At 30.2% G+C, this 19,556-nt stretch overlaps 1 protein-coding gene across 8 annotated transcripts; it reads left to right on the forward strand.

Annotated features, from left to right (window-relative positions):
• Positions 1-3,836: 3,836 nt before the first annotated feature.
• On the forward strand, positions 3,837-17,534 carry LOC150034232 (putative leucine-rich repeat receptor-like serine/threonine-protein kinase At3g14840). 8 transcript variants are annotated; one of them, XR_016532490.1, is made up of 24 exons: positions 3,837-3,958; positions 4,950-5,127; positions 7,095-7,166; positions 7,259-7,327; positions 7,406-7,477; positions 7,568-7,639; positions 7,712-7,783; positions 7,891-7,962; positions 8,048-8,119; positions 8,221-8,292; positions 8,367-8,438; positions 9,187-9,258; positions 9,880-9,945; positions 10,052-10,114; positions 10,197-10,232; positions 10,334-10,374; positions 10,576-10,952; positions 11,035-11,230; positions 14,700-14,858; positions 15,071-15,183; positions 15,280-15,490; positions 15,606-15,843; positions 16,237-16,370; positions 16,995-17,134. XR_016532490.1 is itself a non-coding variant. In XM_090318329.1 (23 exons), the coding sequence occupies exons 1-23, from the start codon at positions 3,856-3,858 to the stop codon at positions 17,331-17,333; spliced, it is 3,084 nt and encodes a 1,027-aa protein (XP_090174455.1). In that variant the 5' UTR covers positions 3,837-3,855; the 3' UTR covers positions 17,334-17,534. The 8 variants fall into 8 exon arrangements, 4 of the variants coding, with proteins under 4 accessions (XP_090174455.1, XP_090174451.1, XP_090174452.1 ...); XR_016532488.1 differs by having other exon boundaries at positions 15,071-15,490; XR_016532489.1 differs by having other exon boundaries at positions 15,071-15,427.
• Positions 17,535-19,556: the final 2,022 nt, after the last annotated feature.

A 19,556-nucleotide genomic window follows, 5' to 3' on the forward strand; every position in this document is an offset into this window, starting at 1 on the left:
AATTATGCATATGGCAAATTTTAAAACTCAAAATTTAAAATAAAAAATTTAATATATCTATATACTGAAAACTTGAAAATTGAAAACTAAAATAATACATAAATCTAAATATTGGAAAATTTTAAACTTCAAAAATAAAATAAAATATAAATATAACAAAATAATAGATAAACATGTATATTATAAAATTTAAAACTTAAATTTATTTAAAATAAAAAATTAATATATATATTGAAGATTTAAAAATTGGAAATTAAAGTAATATATAAATCTAAATATTGGAGAGATTTAAAATTCAAAATAAAAATAAAGTAGAAATATAGTAACATTTATGTTTTTAAAAATAGCCAAATTAATAAAAAATAAATAAATAAAATATAAAAGGTGGAACAAAATAAAAGAGATATGAAAAAACTGAAATAAAAATGCCTTTGTAATTTTTCAAATTTTTCATTTTTTTAGAAACAAAAAACTCAAAATTTGAGAAATAAGAATCGAAAATAGAAAACATTAAAATCGGACCTAATTTTCCTGAAAAATTTTTAGAAAATTTTGATTTTTTTAGGAGTCTTTTTAAACTTAAAAAAAATATTTAAAAATATTTAAACTTTATAGAAAAAAATTCTATTTTTTTTTTAATTTTGATTTTTTTAAGACCTAAAAGTACTTGTACTTGTACTTTTAAATTTAAATTTCTTTTTTTTTTTATGAAGTGTAAATTTTTTTTGTGAATTATCTATTTATATTTTTTAAAAAAATAAAATGTCCTTTTTTTTTCTAATTATAATTTTATGTTAATTCCTAAAACATTTATTTTATTTTATTATTATTTTTTTTTGGGACAGATATCTCAAGTCCCAAAGTTTGGCCGGCACACTTCCATCTCAATTCTTCTTGTTACCTTACCTGAAGGAACTGTACGCACTTGTAATGTCTCTTCTTTGGGTAATGGAGATTAGGGTTTGTTTAATCATCATTCAATTACTCGTTTCATTTTTCTTTTAACCCAGCGATCTCTCTCGAAACTATCTAGCGGCGAAATTCCTCGCGAATGGGGCTCTTCCAACCTTGTCAACCTGTATTTACGCTCCCTTTCTTTCCCTCTGTGTGCGATTGCCATCTTTTTCATTCACATTATTAATCCAAAATGTTGCAGTTCTCTGCTCGGAAATCGACTAACGGGTTCAATTCCAGACGAGATTGGGAACATCACTACTCTTAAATTAATGTCTACCTGTGATAACTATATCAACCACAAAGATCAAGATATAGCAAGAAGACCAATTTGTAAGTTACATAAACAATGAGGAACTCATGGTTTTGGTTTGTGAAAACTTTCCCTAAAATTATGTCTCGTTTTCATTCTTTGATAATAATTGGTATATCTAACATTTCTGTGCAAATTTAGTCTTGAAGTTTGAACGGTTTGTCTATTTACATTTCTAACAGTAGGAAATTGGATCCTTTTGAATTTATCTTCCTTTTTTTTATGAAATGTAAAGTTAGGCTGAGAGGATTCATTTGATATCAATGTTGATGTCATTTGTGGAATATTGATGTGACATATTTGTTAGATCAATCTTAATTGAGTTTTTATAATGTGACAATTCATGGAGTAAGAAGAAAGTCACGATTATTTTATTATGTTATTAGAGTAAAATTCGATTTCTATTACCACAAATATTAGTGAAGCAAACAACTGCTCATATTTCTAAAACTATAACCATATCGTTGCAGTTATTAATAAAATACTGTCTTAATTTTATTCAGATGTGTTGAGAAAATGTTCTGGAATTCATTGAATAATTTGCAAAAATATAATTGTAATTATATCTTCAAACTTTTGATTGTAAAATTTATACTCATCAAATTTATACAAGAGTTAAAATTGAACTTTCAAACTTGCATAATTATAATAATTGTGTAAGTTTGAGGATTCAATTTTTATCATTTGGGATCCAATTGCTACAACTATTAAGTTTGAGAGTTCAATTTTAAAGTTATATAAATTTGAGTGTTCAATTTTTGTCATTCAAAATTTAAGGGTCTAATTAGAATTAGAATTAGTTTTTTATGCAATTTATCCAATTTTATTTAATTCAACCAATAAATATTTTAAATTCTAAATTAACTTTTATTCTTATTGTAATTATTGATATTCACATTGTGCTTGAAACATACAGCGGTAAGAACATGAGAATCAAGGAAAAAGGAAGGGGAAAAAACCCTCCTTTCTGGCAGTGAGTGATCTTCAAGCTAAATTGTAAAAAATAAAAAAAAAACAATACCTACGAAGTATAAATAGTGACAGATCATTTAGTAAAAATAAATGTAATGAGTGAGGCTTGATCCTAGATCTAGAGAGGATAAGAAAATAAATTTACCTGTAAGCTAGTAAACAGTTTTGTTATTATGCCAATTTATATATATATATATATAAAGAGCATAAAGTTGTCTCAAGCCTCCAGGCCATATCAAAACCGTCCCTGAGTATAACTATGGAAACTAAATCATAAGCATGGTGGGTGCTTTCTTTATATACTGTCGATTTAGATGGTATATTAAAGATGTCGTTTTTGTTCTGAATGATTTTTTTTATAAAATGAATTCTAAATAGTAATGTCGGTAGAAATTTTATCTTTTAATTGCACATTTGCAGTATGGAAATTAGTTAGAAAACTTGTTGTCATAGCTTGAAAATTTATTAGTTTAGTCATTTAAGTTAATGTCCTTTGCTGTCGGTGGGTGAGAAAGAAAATAGTCCAGTTTCAATAAGAAAAGTCCAGTAATATTTATATTCAAAAAATAAAATTGAAAAATTATTTTAAATGAAAAACTGTTGAAAATATTTTTAAACATAACAAAATATTATAATCTATTAATGATAAATAAGAGTAGTCTACAATATATATCACAGACAACGGTGACATTTTGCTATATTTATAAATATTTTTGTTTATTTTACTATATTTGGAAATAGTCCTAAAATTTTCTCCTTTTATTCTAAATGTTGACTTTTATATTATAAGTCAAATAAATAGTTTTCAAATTTTCACTTAAGACTTTGAAATAATTTTTAAGTTAAATTAACGAAAAATTATATCTATATTAAACAAAGTTTTTTTTAAAAAAAAAGGAAAAAAACTTGAACAATTAATAACAAAAAAAATTTATCAAACAAAAAAGTCCAGAAATATTTAAGGACATATGGACAAGAAGATAGTTATTATAGTCCTAGATTAGTATAGTTATGTTGTTTGGGGTGTAGATTATTTTAGTTTGAATTATAATAATATGTATTTGAAATATTTTAATTTGAGAAAAAATAATAAACATTGTAGTAAAAAAAATGATGAATGTAAAATAGTTTAAATAGTAAAAACTGTAGCAAATAGTAAATACTATAGTAAATGAGAGTTTTGAAATAGTGTTGACGGTAACTAATTGAGGATTATAAAATAGTATTTCCCATAACGTAGATCTTATCCCAAATGCCCTCTCAAAGATTCTAAGTAGATAAAAAAAATGTCAATGAGCGTTTTCCATTGCATTCAAAACAAAAGGACCCACCCTTTATAATATACACTTTTTTACTTGAAATATTATGTCAATTTTAAATAAAATATGGTTGGACATATTGTCAAAGTTGGATGCATATTATTGATATCTTGACTTGAGATACAAAAGAGTTGACTTGTCCTTATCTTAGAGACATTAACTCATCAATTCAATTAATACATTTCTTTCTCACTCTCATACAACCATTGATTAGTTTGGAGATAGCAAACACTTTTTTTCTTATAAAAACAAAAAATTTTGTATCAATTTTTACACTCAAAAGGTAATCAAGAGATCATGTCTTTCATTGTACCTTCTATTCTTGTTGTTCCTTTCTTCATTGTTTTTTTCTTTCTCACTATTCTTGCTTTTCAAGTTCCTCAGTTGCCTCCCGATGAAGGTAATATTATATCGTTATCTATGTATATATTTTTATAATAGTTTAAAACTTTTTAAGTATCTAAAAAGAACATGTTTTGAGTATGCTATTATCATCATATTTGTTACGAATTCTTCTTAGGTTTATATATTACTTTTGTCTCTTTACTTTTTGATTTTTTTTTTTTATTTTAGTCATTTTAATTTCAATATATTCATTTGGTCTATGTGCTTTTAAGTTGTTTATTTTGAATACTCGTACTTTCAATCTTGGTTCATTTTAATTCTAAAAAAGTGACCATTTTTGTCTCTTAAAATGAAATAAAAAAAGAAAATACACAAGCTAAAACAGTTGCCTTTAGAAGTATCATGACCAAAATGGATATTTTGAAAGTATAGATAGATAAAAAAGAATGATTTGAAAATACATAGATTGAAATGAACAAAAAAAAATAGGATCAAAGTGTATTTAAGGTCCTGTTTGTGAACTATTTGGTTTTTTGTTTTTGTTTTTGAAAATTAGTCATATTTCATCCACATTTTTTTTATAATTATTTGCATCTTTTTTAAGTACAATGATTGAATTCTTAGTCAAATTTCTAAAAATAAAAACAACTTTTTGAAAGTTACTTTTTTTTAGTTTTCAAAATTTGGCTAAGTAATAACAAAGGAATAAATTTGGAGGTGGTGATAATGTTAGTATACTTAATTTTTAAAAACAAAAACAACAAACAAAATAGTTACCGCACGTAGCCTAAATCTTTTTTTAATGATAAAAAAAGGACTCATTTGAATGTTTGGACATGAAAATATTATTATCAATCAAAACAATTTATGTAAATTGAAAATTGATGTTGAAAATTGAAAACCCAAAAAAAAAAAATAATAATAATAATTAATAAAAGAAGATTTGAAGGTGGATGTTTCTCAAGGTTTGTTTGTTCCTATAATATTTTTATATTGACATTAAAACTAAAACTGATGAGAATTTGGGATGAAAATTAATTTTGCAGTTGAAGGGTTGAAATATGTGGGGAAAATATTAGGAATAGATTGGAATTTAAGTGCAAATCCATGCAGTCCAGAGTTTGCTTGGGTGCCTGCGGATCATCAAAACGACCTATCGGCAATAAGTAATATCACATGCAACTGTGAATATCTTAACCATACCGTTTGCCACGTCACTCATATGTACGTCTTATTTATTTATTTATTATTTTTATTTTAATATAACTCACTTTTACACCTGACTGTCGCTTACCTTTTAATTTTAGAGAAATTATTTTAAATTATAAAACTACTGAAAATATTTACAAACAATAACTAAATATCATAGTTTATCTGTCAACAAAAATTATAAGACTATTATTTATATCTATCATGATAGATAGACAAAGATAATAATCTATCACGATCTATCGCAGATAGACAGTAAAATTTTACTATTATTTATAAATATTTTATTTTATTTTACTATATTTAAAAACATCCTTTTGTTTTATTACGTTAATAATATTTTCATTTTATAGATTGGTTATAATGTAAATTACTATTAGGTAATTTGTGTTTTTGTTTCAAATAACACAATTTCACCGTGCATACAAAATACTTTTTTATTATAATAATAAATAATGTTATTAAGGTCGGTGGCCATTATCCATATATGGACGCACACGAAGCTTTTGATAATTAGAAAGTATCAAATGATTTCAATCTTGCATTTATTTGAAGGAAAAATAAATAAATATAAGAGAAAAAAAATACACTCATGCAAAGAACTCGATGTACTATGTTAATGAGCATTGATGTGTATGCGTATATATAAGTTAAAACAAAAAATCTCACAAAATTCTAAAATTAAAATCTACACTCAAAACATACTAAAACGACAAATAGTCCAAAAGAAAAGTATTTGACTATTAATACACATTCTACTACTAATATAGGATACAACTTTGATAAAACATTTAAGTTCTAAAATTCTTTGGTGCTTCCATTATTCTATTTATTCTTACTATGATCCATATACCTAAATTAAAGTGTACAATTTTATTTGTTTTAGATATACAAATGTCAAACATTTAACAAAAAGGAGAGTAAGAGAGTATTGAAGACGAAAGAGGAGAAAAAAAATGGAAAATTGTAAAACTAGTATGCTTTTTAGAAATTCATAAAAATAGTTTTTCTCGGTCCATTTCGAACAAGATCGACCACCGAATTAGTTAAAAAAATCAACTTTTTCTAACTCATCGATTTTTTTGGGTCTTCTCGATATATCTCGCCTGATTACACATCGAGATTTGTTAATTCTTTTATGTAATCTTCCCAGATTTTATATCAAATCTTATATTATTTTCAATTTTCTCCAAAATCAGTTATGTTTACTAAATATTATATCAAATTATTATATAATTGTTCAAATTTTTAGAATAATATATGTTTTCACAATTATATGAATTTCTAGAATTTCAAATGGGTTTTTCAAGTACCAAAATAGATTTTTTAAATTGATTCAACATTTTTAAATTTTGGAGAATATCAAACATTTCGAAAAATTGGATAAGATTTGAGATATACATAGAATCTTGATGTTAATCCTGTTCGAGATTCCACGAGAAAGCTCAAATATATGAATTTCGATGTTAATTATGTCTGAGATTTCACCGAGAAACCTCAAATATATAGAATCTCGGTGTTATTTTGCCTGAGATTATTATCAAGATGCACATAATCTGGCGAGATGTATCGAGAAAACTCCAAACAATCGATAAGTTGGAAAAAATTGATTTTTAACTAAAATCTCGTGGTAAATCTTGATCGAAATGAACCGAGAAAAACTATTTTTACGATTTAAAAAAAATGTTAATTTTATAAGATAAAAACTTAAACGTGTTATTTCTTACAATTTTTTAAGAAAGAGGGGAAATAGAGAAGAAGAGAATTGCTAGATTTTGTTCATATAATAGTAATGATATTTTTCGAATTTTTGTTAAAGATGAGGGATATTTTTGAAAATTTCGAAAGTTGAAATATATTTTTGATATAAAATACTAACGGTTTTCGTATAAAATTAACGGTAAGTGATATTTTTGAACTGATTTTGTAAGTTATTTTTGAAAATATTTTAGCCTAAGATATTGTTTTTGTTGGGAAAGCAGAGTTCTGCAATCGCTGAATTTGGGAGGCACACTTCCATCTGATCTTTCGAGGCTTCCTTACCTGAAAGTACTGTAAGTACTTCCTCTCTCTTCACTTTGCAATGGAGTCTCTTCACGTTGCTGGTTTCTTCCACTACCCAACTTTCATGTTTCTTCTAATCCAGTGATCTCGTTCGAACTTATATCAGTGGCCAAATTCCTCCACAATGGGGTTCCACCAAGCTTTGCAAAATGTATTTTCTCTCTTTTTCTTCTTCTCTATGCCTCATCATCATTGGATTTGCATCCAATGTTAATCCAAACTTTTGCAGTTCCCTACTTGGAAATCGGCTCACCGGTCCCATTCCAGAAGAGATTGGAAACATCACTACTCTTCAAGAATTGTGAGTTCTAATTAATTACCACATCTTTGATTCTCTTTTCTATTCTTAGATCATTTTAACATGATGTTATAATTAATTATACCTACACAGGGTCCTAGAATCCAGTCACCTCTCAGGAACCTTGCCTTCAACCCTTGGAAATTTGGTCAAATTGGAAAGATTGTAAGACCTAAATTCCTTGCTGTTGTTATGTTATAGCTTGATTTTGATTCATACTTGTAAGTTATTGTTTAGACTTCTTGGCTCTAATAACTTCACTGGGGAGCTGCCGACGTCTTTGGGAATGCTAACCTCTTTGACCCAGTTGTAAGATTTATAAAATTTTTCAGTCTTCGGATTATGTTTCCTACATTCATTCATACAGTCGTTTTTCTATAACATAAGTAGCTTATTGAAGTATTGCAATTATGCAGCCGAATCAGCGACAATAACTTTGTAGGACAGATACCCAGTTTCATTCGGAATTGGGTAAATATTAGTCTAATGTGAGAACTCTGTATTCTACGCTCAATTCTAACTCTTCTCTTTAACCATGAATCCTTTCTCTCTAATTTAATTTGATTGTGACAGAGTGATTCAAGGAAGTGGGTTGAGTGGGCCTATTCCTTCTGAAATCGGACTTTTGAATGAATTAATCGACATGTTAGTATGCAGTTTTATTTCACGGCTCAATTATCTCAGGAAAAGAAAAGAAAAATATATATTTTTTTCTCACTCATACTCGTGAAAATTTCAACTTGCAGGAGAATAAGTGACCTGAATGGAGCTTCATCACCCTTTCCATCGCTTAATAATTTGACCAACATAAATTATCTGTGAGCAGCTCTGTTCATTTCTAACTTGTTGGAAGCACCTTAGCTAATTAATTTTGTTTTTGATTTTCTAACAGAGTGTTGAGGAATTGCAATATTACTGGAGTGCTGCCTGATTATTTGGCGAAGATGACAACTTTGAGGATCCTGTCAGTATAAGTTCATTATATCACTTTTTAGTTTCTTGCTCATATATTTTACCTTTTAGCCACAAATATTAAACTATTCCCCTTGCTGCATAGTATAGCTTAGTATTTGTAGCTTTTCTTTATCAGTCCAGATGTATTTTGGCATACTGTTTCTGTTATTTCTCAGCTTGTGATACGGCACCGCATGTACTGCCACTGTTCTGTTTATATCACTGTTAACCTCAGTATGCTTTAGCTGAGTGTATCTCATTTTTTTTTCGTTGATTCTTTTATTCTTTATGCTATTTTTCTAATTGGAATTATATCTAGACTTTCATGTCTCACATGAAAATCTAAAAATTTATCAGAACGAATGTCAAGATCTGTTATTCACTCTAGATGTTGAAAGGTGGAAAAGAGCGGCACCATGTGATGAGTTAGTCCTGAAAGAAGCAATAAGAAGCTTATGTTTTTTGAATTGGGAAAATATAATCTCTTTTTTTTTCCCCCTCTTTTTATTAGATTCTTTTGCATGGTGACCATGAATCACATAGGCTGCTAGTAGTGAATATTGAGTGAGCTGCCTGGTATTAGGTGTGTTAAGAGAATAGGAAGAATCAAAATAGTTCTCTTTCGATCAAAGACTAAAAAATAAAATAGTTAGTTGATCCTAGTAGCAATGCATGGGGCTGATAAGTCGGAAGTTCCTTTTAATTATATTTATGACAACTTAATTTGCGCTCACTTTTTCACTTGCAATCTCTTGCAGAGACCTCAGCTTTAACAAAATAAGTGGGGAGATTCCACCCAATTTTCATGATCTTGCAGGGGTGCAAACAATGTAATAAACTGTTCGCACAAATTCTAATTATAACTACATATAGTCATTCTCTCATGGCTTTGCTATATAAATGGGAAAACCTTATAAATGACTGTCTCACTATGCTATATTTCAAGAGAACTGGTTGAATTTGATATGTGTTAATAGTTGGAAACGAGCAAATAATATTATCATACGTTTTAACTCCTTGAAACGGTTAAATATATAAGCTAAAATTCTAAAAATCAAGGCATGTTGTTGGATATTTTTCGGATTTGTTAAACAAGACACAAGAAGCCTAGTTTTTACTAGCTGATTTATTCTAAAACAAGTGTTGCACTTACGTCGGCTAACCTAGAGTCACTTAAGTCTTTAACCTTACATGAACATTGGACCATGAGATCTTGAAGACAGGAGGGGACCGAAATCATAATCCACACAAGATATTAAAAGTGCATTTATAAGACCTCCCTCTAGGCTCTACTCTACATCGTTATGTGTGCATAACCAGCAATATTATAGATTGTATTTCCCAATGACATTAGAATTTACATTGTGAGGTTGCATCTTCATGTTAGAGCTCCCTGATACAGAAAGGTCATCACATCAATTATACTCATTTTTCAATATTTACATGTTTAGATTTTTAACTGGAAACTTGCTAAATGGATCAGTGCCTGGATGGATGCTACATGATGGAGAGGTCATGTAAATTTCCCATGGACTTTTTACCCTTTAATAAGGTTTATTGAAATGATAAGTTTTTTAAATATACCTGTTGTGAAGAGGTTTAATCATATACTTCCTTTTTCAGTGATCTCTCTTATAATAAATTTGCACCACTCCCTGCGGATACAAATTGTCAAACACGAAATATGTAAGAACGTTTTTATCTCTCTTCTTTCTACTTCCTGTAATAATTTCCTTTAGGAGATACAAAGTTTCCTTTCCTTCCTCAGGAATTTCTTTGCAAGCTCTTCTCTTGACAATGATTCGTAAGTTTAAGTTTTCTTGGATATAAAATTTTAAAATTTCTATATTTTGTTGCTATGTCAATTATATTATTCTGGTATACTGACTAGTATTGTTTTATCAGTAAGCTGGTATCTTGTTTGAGGAAAATCACATGTGGACAAGGTGAGTTGGGATATGACATTTTCATGTGCGTGATTGTAGCAACCTTGGGAGAGGTTAGGAGAATGATGAAAAACTAAAATGCTTTGTCAACTAAAGATGGTGGAAGATGGTCTATCCATTGAAAAGCAGCAAGAGGCATATGTCTTTTTTTTCTTTTCTTTTCTATTTGTAATATCGATAAGCACGCTGATATTCTTGCAGTTAAGTACCATATCTATATAAATTGTGGTGGTAAGGAAGAAATCATCAATGGTGTTACGTTTGAAGGAGATGAAGATACAGGCAAACCATCGCAGTTTCGTTTAAGCCAAACAAATTGGGCATTTAGCAATACTGGCTCTTTTTTGGATAATCATCACCGTACATATGACTATATTGCCGTCAATTCATCAACGTTGTCTATGAAAAATTCTAAACTGTATGAGACTGCTCGACTTACTCCACTGTCTCTGACATACTATGTGTACTGCCTAGCAAGTTCAAACTACACGATAAGCCTCCATTTTGCAGAAATAACATTTACTAATGATAAAAGTTTTACGAGCCTCGGAAGACGTGTATTTGATGTTTATGTCCAGGTAATCAATGATTTTTTTTTTTTTTTTGAATATTTCCTCATTACAAGCTCAAAATCCCGTAAATTGAAATCCAAACTTGCAGGGAAGGCGGGTGCTGAAGGATTTTAATATTGTAGATGCTGCAGGTGGTGTTGGTAAAGCTTTCATACACAAAATTCCGATCTCTGTTACTAATGGCACTTTGGAGATACGATTTTATTGGGCAGGGAAGGGGACAACTGTAATCCCTTCAGGGGGAGTCTATGGTCCTTTGATTTCTGCCATTTCAATAGTTTCGGGTAAGTTGAGTGACATGTTAATTTAATTCTCTTCTGGTTTATTTTTTTCACATATATTATATGATTTCATCACAGTATACATATTATCTATCAGTAATAAAAGTTTATTCCCGTTCTCTCTCATGAAATTGCTGTTATTAAATTCTACAGTTACATATATTAGTTTCTAATAGTAATAGAAATTAATTCTCTATCTGCGGAACTAAACTAATTCTTCTGTCCAACTTCATAAATTATTGAGTATATTCCGATAGAAGAACTAATCTTTGGGAAGATAAACATTAGATTGGATCATAATAATAATCTTTTAAGTCTTAGGTCCTCTTCAGTTTATCAACTTGCCCACCACTGCAACTCATAACATTTGTTCCAAAGTTTGTACTAACTAATACTCAATGAGCCATAATTATATAAAATATAAACACTATAAGTCTGTCTAGTGGTATGAGGCAAAGGAAGGAAGGGAAAGAAAATTTGGAGGTAATGAGTTCAAATTCCATAATTGCCACTTATCAAGTTGTTATGTGAGATTAGATTAGTTGGAGAGAATTAAAATGGCCTAAACATTATATATATGTTTGTCATATCCTCCCATATTACACCATAGTTCTCAAAGAAACCAAGTGTTTCAACGCAGTCTTTTTATAGCCCTTCTAAACTAAAGTGTTAAATTTGTATATTATTGAATAATCGACTTTATTTAGATTACATTAAATTATCAAATATATAGACTCTAGTAGACCCAACAAAGGAAACTAACCTAAAAAGAAAATATTAATATGGAAAATACAAATTAGAAATAAACTCTAATTTCCTTTTAACACTCTCTCTCAAACTCAATGTGATAGATTGGTGAACAACTTGAGTTTTGCAAAGATAACTTCTGAAACAAATCAATAGATTTGGGATGGAAACAAAAACTCACGAAGATCGAAAATAGAAAGTAAGCTAGTAGATTTGGGATGGCAATATAAACCCACGAAGAACGGAAACAAACTTCTGGGCTGAAAATATAGATTCTCATATCGAGATCTATAACAAAACCTACAAAAACTTCTGGACTGAAAGATCGAGATCTAAAACAAATCCCACAAACGATCGATTTGCAAATGGAACAAAGACTTTTTGTGCAAAAGAAGATGTGCCATAATCGTATAAACCAAATTGAACCAACTTAAATCACATCAAATTGAGTGAACCAAACCAATTAAACTAATTGAAACAAGCTTAATTAACCGAAACAAAACACGTGTAACTGAACTGAACCAAACCAAGAGGATCGAACTGAATCCATCGTCTAACCGAACCGGATCGGAACGATTAAATCGGACCGATCAAACCGAACTGATTGGAGTTTCAAAAACCGAGAAGATAAGAAAAATAAACAAATAGAGAGGGAAAAAAAAACTTGAATCAACACCGACGCTCGAAAGATCAAGATCAACGGTGTGAGATGAAACAGAAACAGTCAAGGACGTCGACGGCATCAATGACAGTAAAGACTGAAGTAGTGGCGACACAAATCGGTGGAAGATTGAAGAACGGGGTTGGATGACGCCAGATCTAGGCCGAGACGCGGAGGAAACGGCGTGAGGCGGATAGATAGCGACGGACGCAACTGAGAGTCGTAGATCTGAGCGGCGCGACATGAACGAAGGACTGAGGGAGAACTGGGATCTGAACGCATTGGGAATGCCGGACGGGGAGGAGCTAAGCAGCGATGAGCAAATCTGACAAAGAACGGTCGGATGCGGACAGCTGAAAGGGCGAGACGACCGGACGACGAGCCATAACTGAAAAAAAATGCTTAACGGCTGATTTGTGGTTAACGGAGGAGGCTGTACACCAGATCGGTGGTGGATAAGAGAAAACCCTAATTGACGACGGATCTGCCTCTGTCAACGGCTGTTGACGGAGGCAGAGATGGGACGTGGCGGCTAACTGGGGAATTTTCTTCTGTTACCATATTAAATATATATATTATTAAATAAATAGAGTACATTAAATTACAGAATATGGTAGTTAAAAGGAAACTAACGAAAAAAAAAAAAAGAAAAATATTAATACGAAAAATACAAATTAAGAATGACAAGTGTTAGTTTAGATTCAACGAACTAATGCAGTCAAAACCATAACTGACCTTCAATGGTTTCAAGGATCTATTATAATTTATACCTACTTTCCCACGTTAGAACTAGAAATAGGATGCACTTTAGGCTGTTATTTGCTATAAATACTTAGGGCTAAACTACAAACCACATTTATTCTTTCAAAAATTGCTATATTACCTTTTAATTTTTTCATAAAGGTTCCAAAACTATCTTTAAACTAGAAGTCTTTAGATGAAAATTTGGAACTAAAATGTGTATGATGGACTTAAAAACTGCCACACCATTTTAGGTTCTAATTTTCCTCTTACATTCTAAGAATTTTGAAACATTTACGAAAACATGTGTAACCTTTTTTTTTAAGCATAAAACATGTATAACTTAATGTCTCATAAAGTTTTTAATTAATTAAAAAAAATTTAATAATCAAGTATCAACAAAAAATTAAACACGTTCTTTTAAAGGATTTAAAGAGTTGGGATGTAAACAGATTTCTCAATAAGTTTAATAATAATTATCTTATCTTACTATTTTTTAAAAAAGTGGATTAAGGGGAAAATGTTATTGAGTTGGTCGAAAATAATAATAAAAAATGATGATTAAAGAAAAAAACACTCACAGTGTTGTTACGGTATTATTAAAAAAAAGTGTTACCTACTTTTTTGAATTGTTTCAATATTTATTATTGATTAATTAAAATTAGAATTTACATTAATAGAATTATTTATTATCTTTTCACATTCTCAAATCCCTACACAATATATACATATTTAATAAGATGTTAGCATATGAAAAAAAAAATGATCTCTTTATCTCTATAATTTAATTTTTAAAATTTATGAATTTACCTTTAAGTATATTTAATGATGAGATTTCAAAGGTTTTGTAACTTGACCTATAATATATATTTAATAATAATGGAATTTTCAAAAGTTAACTAAATTTTATTAGTTAATTTTTAAAAAGGTCTAGAGTACGTTGAAATTAATAATTTAAATGACATGCATAAAAGTAAGAAACAAGAAAGAGGCAAAAAGAAGATTTTGAATATTTAAAATTTTGTCAATCTTATTCACAAAAAAGAATTATAAAATTTAATGACTTTATTTTAATTATATAGATATAGATAATTTTTTGAGTTTCAATAATTTCTAACCTTTTACAATCATATAAATAACTATTTTTACAAAGCATAATGAACGAGCATGGGATGCATACACAAACTCATTTATAAAAATTTGTTCTTAATACACGATAAAATAAAGTGAGAATTCTATCAATATGATAATATAATTGAAAATATCACGCACAAATGCACGTGTTAGTTTTATATAATTATTGTCCCTCTTTTCATGATGCAGACTCTGATCCTTCAGTTGAGCCTCTAGTAGAAATTCGAAATAACTTATCTATCGGTGCAATTGTTGGAATTTCGGCTGCAATAGTCTTATTTATAATTTTGGCTCTTGGAACTTTATGGTCGAGAGGATGTCTTGGAAGGAAAAGTAGACATCCACAAGGTAATTTAGATGAATTGTTTTTGGTGGCGAACTTGTATGTTAGGATTGATTTTTAGGATTCAAGGTTCAATATCTTATTTAGCCAATATATAGTCTCGAGTTCAGTGAGCCGGATGTTTGATTCCGTTTCTCTTGGGTATAGGCCCTATCCAGCTATACTTTGTTTATTATCATGACAATAGGCTTCATTCATTTTGACTCTTCCTGTGCAGATTTGGAAGGTCTAAATATTGGTCCATTTTCTTTAAAGCAAATAACAACCGCGACGAATAACTTTGACACTTCCAATAAGATAGGGGAAGGTGGTTTTGGACCTGTTTATAAGGTGATATCACTGATTTGCTATTTTGTTTTGTTCGTGAACGTTTCTTTTGCAGATATCTTAGACCATATGCAACGTAAATTTTCTTTCAAAATGAAGGGTATCCTCTTAGATGGCACCATGATTGCAGTGAAGAAACTTTCCTCAAACTCAAAGCAAGGAAAACGTGAATTTGTGAATGAGATAGGCGTGATATCTTCTTTACAACATCCATATCTAGTAAAGCTGTATGGATGTTGCACTGAAGGTGATCAACTTTTGCTAGTTTATGAATATATGGAAAATAATAGTCTTGCCCGGGCCCTATTTGGTAATCTTTGTTTTCTGGACTTTATTATAACCAATTTTTATTAGTATTCTTAATGCATTTCAGCGAGCTGATTAATGAAAGTATTGACCATCTCTCCCAATATAATAAATTGAAGGACCTCAAGAATGTCAATTAGAATTGAATTGGCCAACGAGACAAAAAATTTGCATTGGTTTAGCCAAAGGTTTGGCTTTTCTTCATGAGGAGTCAGGATTGAAGATTGTTCACAGAGACATCAAAGGTAGTAATGTATTGTTAGATGAAAATCTCAATCCAAAGATATCTGACTTTGGTTTGGCCAAGCTTGATGAAGAAGAGAATACCCACATGACCACTCGGATCGCTGGAACATTGTGAGTCATTATGATTAATTCGTTCTTTCTGCATTATCCAAATAATTTTTTTGCTGTTTTTTTTTTCCTATTTAGCGTCTAAAGTCTTGTCAATATAAGTATAGTAATTAATAAATAGTCATTTATGCTTTTGTGGATTAGAATCCACCAACCCCAAGCTTAAATCAACATGAGCAGCTCCTTGGAACAGAATATAATAATAGTTATTTGATGTCAAGAAGTTTAATGGAGTTGAAATTTCTTTGGCTTGCTGCAATTACTAATAGACATTTTTCTCCTAACACCATGAACGCTGTTTGAAGTTTTGGCATTTAAGTTTATTGATCCTACAAATGCTAGATAGCTAGTATTTATGTCTAATATCATACTTTTGCGGCGGATATATGGCTCCAGAATATGCAACACGAGGCTACTTAACGGATAAAGCAGACATTTATAGCTTTGGTATTGTGACATTGGAAATAGTTAGTGGAAGGAGCAACGCTATGTATCGGTCAAAGGATAAGTGCCTTTATCTTCTTGATTGGGTAACTTGATTTCATTTTTGTACAAGTGTAGCTTTACTTTTTTTTGGCGTTTAACCTTGTTAACCACAAGGAACTCAGACTTATATGTGAATTTTAACTCGGGTCCATCTTGATATTTTTTTGGTTGACAATTGCAATGAAAATTCATCTTTACCCTTAAACTATATTTGTTTTTCCATTTACTTCTTCCGCTCACTTCAAAACCTAAGGAGGTGTTTGGGGCAGTGAGTTGGTTATTTATAGTCAGTAAGCTATAATAGTTTATACAGATTATTTTAGTTCGGGTTATAATAATCTATGTTTAAGGTGCAATTTATTTTAATTTGGGTTCGAACTAGTAAACATTATCACAAAGAGGAAAAGAAAGGATGAATAGGAAATAGTAAATACGATAACAAAAAGGGATTTGAAATAATAATATTGTAGTTTAATGGTAGATTATAATAGTTAGAAATACCAACTATTATAATTAGAGTTATAAAAGCCCATTCCACCCACTTGAAGTTGGGGGCAAACACCCTAAGTTTCTATTTATTTCACATGATCCTGAGATCAACGAATATAACTTGAGGAAACATTGGGAAAGGTAAATTAGCTAACCGATGCTTTGATGGCACTTGGCAGGCACTTGTAGTGAAAGAGAAAGGCGATTTAATGGAACTAGTTGATCCAAGGTTAGGCTCCAATTTCGACCAAGGCGAGGCAATGGCAATGATCAACATTGCTCTTCTATGCACCAATGTCTCTCCTTCTGCTAGACCCACTATGACCTGCGTAGTGAGCATGCTTGAAGGTAAGGCTGCAGTCGAGGAATTATCCACAAATCCAAATGACTTGAGAGAAGAGATCAACGCAATGTGGACCATTATGCACCAGAACCAGAAATTGACTGACAATGACATCCAAACAGAGAGTGCATCGTCTTTGGACATTCTATGTACCAGTTCTTCCACATCCATTTAGACCACAAATTTGACTCATTTCTAATGTTTTGGATAAGGTATGTGGTATATCTAAGCTTTGATTTTTTCTCTCTCCTTTATAGGTTTGATACTATTTTGGTCTTAGTATTTTCGGTCTCAACTCGTCTCTGTGTTTTCAAAAGGTTCATTTTAGTTCATGTACTTTCAATTATTTTTCATTTTAATCCATGTTCAAAATATCGGTCTTGGTCCCATACTTTAAAAAAATTGACCATTTTTATCCATGTGTTGCAAAATCTTAACACATCTTTTATGCACGACTGAATGGACTAGAATGATCACTTTCTAAAGGTGTAAGGACTGAAACAAACGTTTTGAAAGTACAATAACTAAAATAAGCAAAAGTTGAAAGTATAAGAATCAAAATTGATGTTTTGAAATTATATAGAGACTAAAAAGAACTAGAGAATAAATGACCAAAATAATATTTAAACGTATTACGATGGAAGCTTAGACATACATGTACCATATTCAAGACATTGTAAATGCAGTTTCAGAGTCCAGTTTCTACTCTAAATTGATGTCAAAGAATTGATACCACTTAAAATATAGGAGAGATTAAATCTTCTTCTACTTGATTCTAGTAGAATATGTTTATAAGATCTGCAAGCTACAGTTTCTCAACAAGGCAACTCTTGGTTCCTGTTTACCAGGTGGGATCCTCCAAAGGCCATGCTATTATTATTGGCTTTAATTTTGTAGAATCCATAGTTCTGGTGTGTAAAAGCATTCCTTAAAATTGCTATCTACTTTTTCTGTCTTTATTAATAAGAGGTGTATCTAATATTACAATCGAAATTTTAATTTGAACAAAATTTGTATTTTCTTGTTTGTTAATTCAACTTTTTGAATTTTTTAAAATTATGTAAAAAAGGATAAGTTACACAAAGAAGCTATAATTCTGAGGAAAAAAAAAACTTTCAAATATGTGATGGTCTTCTAGCATATTCATATAAACAATTTAATCAAATAGTTGATTGAATAAACTAATATTTGTGTAAAATTAAGGATCACAATAGAAACAAGAATATGGAGAAAATATAACATAACAATAATATATAATAAAAGAAAATAACAAAATATAAATTAATGACTGAGAGTTTATAGAAATGATATTGAAGTTTAGAAATCACTCTTAATATCTCACCAATGTGCATTTCTCTTAAATCTATCAAATGTCACTATTTATAGATAACTTGGCAAATATGAGGTGGAATTAAATGGAAACTAAGAGTTTGTAATTGTAAAACATATGAACATCATAAATGCACATGGGGTTAGTGGGAGAATGTCATTTGGGCATCTATTACATATAATACTCCCCTTAGATGCTAATTAAATATATGAAATATGTTTTATTAAAATCTTACTAGGAAGAAACCCAATAGGAAAAAATCTCAAAAATACATATTTCATATAATCTAATAATTCTAGAAGAATACAATATATTTTTTTCCCTAATGAAAACATCGTCGCCGTATTCAATGTTGTGCACCAATTTTTTAAAGATTGCAATAGTAATGACTTTGTAAATAAGTCTGTTAGGGTATCTTTCGAACAATTTGTTATACAGTGATGCTGTTTTCTTGAGTATAAAAAAAATTTGGTTGTTGGGTTTCCTTTCTTTTCTCATGAAATAGTGGATTATTATTATATGTATATTCATCATTATATTTGTAATATTTTGTAATTTTTTTTTCTTATAGGTTGATACTTTGATATATGAAGACCTTATATTTGATTCATAATTAAGAAGAATAATATTACACTATTTTAGTCTAATTTTTTAGAAAAAAAAAACCCTAGCCACCATTGTAAAAATCTAGCCACCACCGGAACCCTAGACGTCGAAATCATCGACACACCCTGCTTCTTAACGGAACCTCTACTGTCCTACGATCATCCGACGTTTCTATCTAACCTTTTGCTGGAATCGCCGCCATTGTCGGCAACCTGTCGTCCGAACCATCGCTTGTTCCTCGACCCGCGTCGTGCTAGATTCATTCTGCCACTCACTTGCGTGGTGCCAGATTTGGTTGTGTCCACTCGTTTGCCCAGGCAGTCCGCCAGCCATCTGGTTCTATCCACTGTCTTCCGCCGGCCACTGGCTGGACCTTGCAATTTACCCTAACTTTAGATCTAGCTGTCGTTGCTGTCTCTCTCTCTGTGGCACTCTCTCCGACGGTCAAGGTGCAGTTTACGT

The sequence above is a fragment of the Benincasa hispida genome, chromosome 9, assembly GCF_027475165.1.
Source record: "Benincasa hispida cultivar pf3 chromosome 9, pf3_genome.v1.1, whole genome shotgun sequence".
Taxonomy (NCBI): Eukaryota; Viridiplantae; Streptophyta; class Magnoliopsida; order Cucurbitales; family Cucurbitaceae; genus Benincasa; species Benincasa hispida.

Excerpts from the sequence above, each read along its gene's own strand:
- LOC150034232 (XM_090318329.1), top strand. The coding sequence starts at position 3,856 with ATGTCTTTCATTGTACCTTCTATTCTTGTTGTTCCTTTCTTCATTGTT. Across the intron at positions 8,439-9,186 it reads ATGACAACTTTGAGGATCCT|AGACCTCAGCTTTAACAAAA; the intron begins GTCAGTATAAGT and ends AATCTCTTGCAG. Across the intron at positions 15,491-15,605 it reads TCTTGCCCGGGCCCTATTTG|GACCTCAAGAATGTCAATTA; the intron begins GTAATCTTTGTT and ends AATAAATTGAAG.